At 34.3% G+C, this 6,167-nt stretch overlaps 1 protein-coding gene across 1 annotated transcript; it reads left to right on the forward strand.

The window, feature by feature from the left end:
- The first annotated feature begins 1,784 nt into the window (after positions 1-1,784).
- impa1 (inositol monophosphatase 1) lies at positions 1,785-5,309 on the forward strand. Its single transcript, XM_019119588.2, has 9 exons — positions 1,785-2,014; positions 2,833-2,921; positions 3,032-3,165; positions 3,293-3,397; positions 3,866-3,911; positions 4,122-4,230; positions 4,312-4,420; positions 4,568-4,719; positions 5,162-5,309. Exons 2-9 carry the CDS (start codon positions 2,859-2,861, stop codon positions 5,290-5,292), a joined length of 849 nt encoding a protein of 282 aa, XP_018975133.1. The 5' UTR covers positions 1,785-2,014; positions 2,833-2,858; the 3' UTR covers positions 5,293-5,309.
- Positions 5,310-6,167: the final 858 nt, after the last annotated feature.

Raw genomic sequence — 6,167 nt, forward strand, 5'->3', positions numbered from 1 at the left:
TCAGAGAACTTGTTTTTTGCATTTCTGCACATTTTTAAACTCGGATGCATAGCATTGCCCCCATCCCAATTTTTATTTACACTTTTTCCTTTTTCAGTAAGTCCTGTTTCATAGGCTCATGATTTACAAGCTGTGGTTCAGGTAGACACTACAGCTGCTGTGCAGTATGTGTATGACAAACAGTGTTGTTTAAATAGGTGTCTTATGTAATAACTGGTGGAGGATGCCCACATAAATACGGAGCAAAATACTTTACACAAAGTTTAAATTTTATAGCAGGGTAAAGATCTTACCTAGTGCTTTTTGTGGGACATCACAAATCAGTTTATGCTTATTAATTTGTCAAATGTCATGCACTGCCTATGTATTGACTTCACAGTGCATTTATTCTGGCCATTTCAATTGTTGCAGGCACATCTATAAGAATACAATACAATTTTGTTGTACATTCAGAAAAAAAGAGTGGTTATTTTGTAACTTTTAATATCATAGCAAGTCAAAAGTTGTTTGTATTTACTATTACTATTAATGTTGTCATGGTTTTTATTACAACACAATGTAGCTTTCACCCTTGATGCAGAGTAGTTGGTTAAGAAATCGAAAACCTGCTTGATCTTTTGAAGGAAATCCAATCCTGGCTCCTGAATGGTTTCACTGTGGAATATATGTTTTTTTTTTTTCATTGTAATGTTGTTACACTGTTTTTAGGGGCCTGCCAGAATAGATGTTGTTTTTGTGATAGACTTTAGGAAATGATGCAGATCTCTTCAATGTACATGTACAGTTCTCTCTCCACCTTCAATACCATGACTTAGGTGCCCTTGAGCAAGGCATCAAACCCCCAACTGCTCCCCGGGCGCCGCAGCATAAATGGCTGCCCACTGCTCCGGGTGTGTGTTCACAGTGTGTGTGTGTGTTCACTGCTCTGTGTGTGTGCACTTCGGATGGGTTAAATGCAGAGCAAGAATTCTGAGTATGGGTCACCATACTTGGCTGAATGTCACGTCACTTCACTTCACTTCACTTCAAAACAATGGTTTCATAACATATACAGGTGGCTGAAATATAGTTTTTAGGGTTTGTTTTTCTTTTTCTACAACACAAGAGGGTGTTTGGACCCCTAACACTTTTGAAGTCAATGTGAATTTTTAAAGTGGTATTAATTTTACAAACTGAATAACATTTTTTTTTCTTTTTTAGGATTTTCAAGGATTTCTTTTATTTAGGATTTGACATTTTATAGTCAAATTGAATATTTTTTATTTTTTTTTTAAATGAAAGTTTTAACTTCTCAAAGCCATATGTGAAAGGTTGGACATAGCAGCCTTCGTACAGGTTGTGCTTCGAAGAACAGACACCTCACAACCAGCAATAACACCATGTGTGAAAGGAGCATTTCTTATTGAAATCCAGATATAGACAGAGGTTTACTCGAGGCTTTCTATCCAGAGGTTTACATGAAATCCTGCTGTATAGGCTAACTCGTTTTAAGTTATTGAGGCAATGCAATTTTAGGGAGTTTTGGGTGACTTTTCACAGATATGTTAACGACTGTAAATGTTTTGAGTGCTGCAATAAAGGTTGGGTACAACAAGATCACACAGTATTGATCCTTTTTCTTTTAGTTTAGGAAAATCCATTCTAATACAACAATAAAAAGAAGTAAGAAGACCTTCATGTTTCTTTCACAAATTAAAAATCTTACGTAGATTTATTTATTAAGACTAATCTGTTACAAAAAAAAAAAAAACGCCGATTGATGAACTTTTATTTTGACAGCGGGATGCTGAAAGTACATACTACGCATGCGCAACATAATTTTAGAAAAATAATAGCCTGTAGGTGCTAAACAGAACATATACATGTATAGTATTTGTAACCTATTTAAAAAGGGCCAGTGGGATATTTAATTGTTTTCTGAAAATAACCAGACGTTTTAGGGTTAATCTCGTTTGATCCTCCAAGAACCCGGAAACAACAATCTGGCAGTTTGACTTCATTTCGCCGGTCATTGGTAAGAATTTTGAGTTTTTTTATATTTTTTTTTTTTGTCTAATTTGAATGTATATGTGCATTGATCACGATGCTTTGTTTAAATCTTTTTTTATATTTGGCGTTACTATAAATGGTCAAGTAACGTTAATGAAAAGGAAAAGGATTTGTACAGTATCTTCAACTAAAGATTAGCTGGAATTCATCTGTCATATATATATCATGGTACATAGTCATATAATTATTTGCGATGAACACGTATTCTCAAACATGTAGTTCATGCACTATAAAATCACTTCAAATGCTGAAGTCACGTTACCCTCAGATATGACTGGGTTTCCTGTTTACATCTGATTTAAACCCATTGCTCTCGAGTAATATACATTTCCATGAAATAAAATGTTATATCGATCTGTACAAAAATTAGCATCAGCATGATGGAAATGACAACGAAGAACTTTTTACTAGCCATCACTGTTAAAAGGTACTTAAATGAAACAGATAATATAATAATTATTAGATAATAATATCATTCAGGTTATACTGCTATTTTAGTTGAAACTGTAACTGCCACTGTAAGTTTTTGTTAGGGTAGGAGTTCTCTAAAATCAGAGACAGCTGGAGGCCTATTTCTAGGAAGAAGACTATATAAGGAGTGTGTGCAGGGATTAAGGGTCTGCCAGCAAAGTGGTAAAAGATCGAGTTAATCAGAAACATAAACTGCCTCCTCAAATAAAATAAGGGTTTAGACACAGCCTTTATGAAGTGCAAGCTGTTACAGCTTTCCTGTAGCTGCAGTCTGAAATTGATGACAGTAATATGTTTTGTATGTCTGATCAGAAAGAGGGTCCTTACATAAAGGCACAATGCCTGACCTTTGGCAGGATGCCATGGACCATGCTGTGACACTGGCCAGGAAAGCAGGAGAGGTGAGATAACATCATTCTTTTTTTTTTTTAAATAGCTTTTGTAATTTGTGGTCATTTTTACTAAAATCTTTATTAAAATCTTTTTTTTTTTTTTAAATCTCTATTGTCAGATTGTAAGGGATGCTTTGCAGAATGACCTGAAGATCATGTGCAAAAGCTCTTCTGTCGACCTGGTCACTAAAACAGACCAGAATGTGGAGCAGCTTATTATTACGTCAGTGAAGGAGAAGTTTCCTGAACACAGGTATTTGTCCTTCATACTAACACAGGGTCAGAAGAGTTTTAAACCTTCTTAGACACTCAGTATAAGAGGTTCCTAGATAGGATCTGAAGTAAAGGGAATAGACCAGTACTGCTCCTGTTTGTTTCAGTTTCATTGGTGAGGAGTCAGTGGCTGCAGGAGAACCTAGTGTTTTGACTGAAAACCCAACATGGATTGTTGACCCTGTGGATGGGACAACTAACTTTGTTCATGGGTACATTTTTTTTTTTATTCACTGATACACTGGAGTCCAAATGTTCTTGACCACTAATGAAATTAAATAAAAGGTAAATGCAAAAAGTAAAATGCAATTTAAAAAAATAATAGAAAGAAAACACAATTAAATTGAAAAAAAAAAAAAAAAAAAAAATTTAGTTACAAATTATTTTAGTCAATTGAGTCAAAATGTCTTATCCATTTTCACCTATAACTTTATTTTGTTTATTTTTTTTCCCTAAAAAAACTTTTTATTTTATTTTTTACCTTTTTAATGTTTACAGTTTTTTTTTTTTTTTTTCTCTCGGTTTAAATTGTAATTTTTAATGTGGTTTCAGAAATGTTTGGACTCCACTGGGAAATGTCAGGAATGTTAAATGACTTAAACCCTCATTTATATACTTTGAGACTTTTTGCTTTTTTAGCATGAGCTATAAAAAATGAATATGCTTTTCTTTTGTAACAGATATCCATTTGTTGCTATATCCATTGGCTTTGCTGTCAACAAAATGGTAAGCATCATTTGCTTTCAAATGCACTCTCTTTAATTTTAGAATAACAAAGTGACAGCACTGGTAATAGATCTTTGCGTGGTGAGATGAAATCGGAAACTGCTGCTCTGCCCCCCCTTTGTTTTCTTGCTCATTTATCATGCCTTTAGAAAGTTGGAAGTTCCTCCAGTGGGAAGAGCGTCTGTCAGACTCATCATTCTTCTGTTGCAGTTAGAGTTTGGTGTGGTTTATAGCTGCATAGAAGACAAGATGTACACAGCTCGAAAAGGGAAGGGTGCATTTTGCAACGGACAGCCGCTGCAAGTGTCGGACCAAAAAGGTAGCCGTTCTTCGGAGAATTCCGTGTTTGCTTGTTGGCAATCATCGTAATTCTCTCTGATTGTTTCCACATCGTTAACAGAGATTAACCAGTCAATCATCGCTACAGAGTTTGGCTCTAATAGAGACCCTGATGTCGTTGATAAGATTTTCTCTAGCATGAGGAAAATCTTATGCCTGCCAGTTCATGGGTATGTGCCAGGTTTCCTTCATACACAGCCTCACTGGAACAGATTTGCCCTTAAATGTAATATTATCTAAAACTATGTACTCTACCATTATACTGTAATGTGTGTCAACAGATATCTCTTGACTATTAATTCAGTTTTCTTTTAAAGGATACGTGGCGTTGGATCTGCTGCCATCAACATGTGCTTGGTAGCATCTGGTTGTGTCGAGGCCTATTATGAGATTGGGATCCACTGTTGGGATGTGGCGGCTGCGGCAGTCATAGTCTCAGAGGCAGGAGGAGTTCTCATGGATGTTGAAGGTAAAGACAGCTCTTGTTACGCCATTTTTATTCATCATATTTTAGTATTAGGTAGCTTTTATTTTTATATATTTGAGTTTTAATTTTAGCTTACGTTGTGCTTTTGTCATTTTTATTATTTTACTAATTTTTTTTTAGTAAACACTGTTCTGTTTAGGTTTCATTTATTTTTATTTTGGTAATTTTAGATGTCAATTTTTAATTTTCTTGACCTAATATTTATATTTAATTTAATTTCAGTTTTTTTCAAATGAAATTTTAGATAATTTCAGATTTAGTTAAGAATAACACTCTTTTACGATATAATCTCTCAAATTTCGTCAGTGGTTTGTTTTTCCAAAATATCATTTATTTAAGAAATTTCATTGTTTTAATGAATATGATGAATATGATTCTTGTGTATTAACTTCTTGTGTATCAACTTTTTCAAAAATGTCCTCAGGTGGCCCGATGGATCTGATGTCTAGAAGAGTTTTGGCGGCTAATAACAACATAATTGGAGAAAGAATCGTTAACGAGATTGAGGCTTTTTCAGCTGTTAGAGATGATGCACCTGTAAACCCTATCAAATAAACCTGGTTTGAAGAAAACCTTCTGTGCTATTAAAGTCTGATACATTAGTACATTTGAAATAATTCATATAAATATTTAATTTTTATGTCGTGAAAATGATTTTTGTCTCACGGTGTTGAAAAATGCATTATAGTTGTTTAAAGCTGTGTATAAATTACAAATGACAAACATTTCTAAAAGTCAATGTTCATTGTTATTAGTATGTATTTAAAGCATTTTACTAGTAATATTGTTTATTTTATACACAAGACGTTATATATAAAGTCATATATATTTATTTAATTAATTATTAATTAATGGTGTCATTACGTTACGTAACAGCATAGTGTCAGCTCTTAACGTTAGTTTGCTTCTCTCCTTTGCTCACAATTCCCAATAAACTCTTCCTCCAATCTGCTCTGAACTAAAATCCTAAATTATAGTTCTGTAAATCTGACAAAATCACCATTAAATCAGATAAAGACAATGCTTATGGCGTGATTAAGACTATATTTGCATATCCAGTTATCATTTGGATTATAAACCATGATCGCAGGGCAGTACAGATGCGTCTCTGACACCAGATAAGCTTTGTCCAGATCAAGAAGTTGATTTTTGGAAAAAAGTCGCTATATTCGCAACACTAAATTCTGAACGAGTAGTGTAGTGAATAAATCAGTAAATGAATCAATGACTCGCTCATAATACAATCTCCCACCACACAAAGAGCTGAAGTATGGCTGTCTGAAGCGCCTAAACACTGGCGGAGATATTTAAAAAAAGTGAACAGTCCCTAGTGCCAGCTCTCTTGGAACAACGCTCAACCAAATAACTTGAAATACAAAACAAAAGCACAAATATTCCAGGCGGCTGAAAACACACACACACACACACAC

This window comes from Cyprinus carpio, chromosome B2, assembly GCF_018340385.1.
Source record: "Cyprinus carpio isolate SPL01 chromosome B2, ASM1834038v1, whole genome shotgun sequence".
In the NCBI taxonomy this organism is placed as follows: Eukaryota; Metazoa; Chordata; class Actinopteri; order Cypriniformes; family Cyprinidae; genus Cyprinus; species Cyprinus carpio.

What these genes read in the sequence shown, in the direction of transcription:
- impa1 (XM_019119588.2), top strand. Translation starts at nt 2,859, where the DNA reads ATGCCTGACCTTTGGCAGGATGCCATGGACCATGCTGTGACACTGGCC. An exon ending in GCTTTGCTGTCAACAAAATG is followed by an intron (nt 3,912 to 4,121) that starts GTAAGCATCATT and finishes CTTCTGTTGCAG; the next exon opens with TTAGAGTTTGGTGTGGTTTA. An exon ending in TTATGCCTGCCAGTTCATGG is followed by an intron (nt 4,421 to 4,567) that starts GTATGTGCCAGG and finishes TTTCTTTTAAAG; the next exon opens with GATACGTGGCGTTGGATCTG.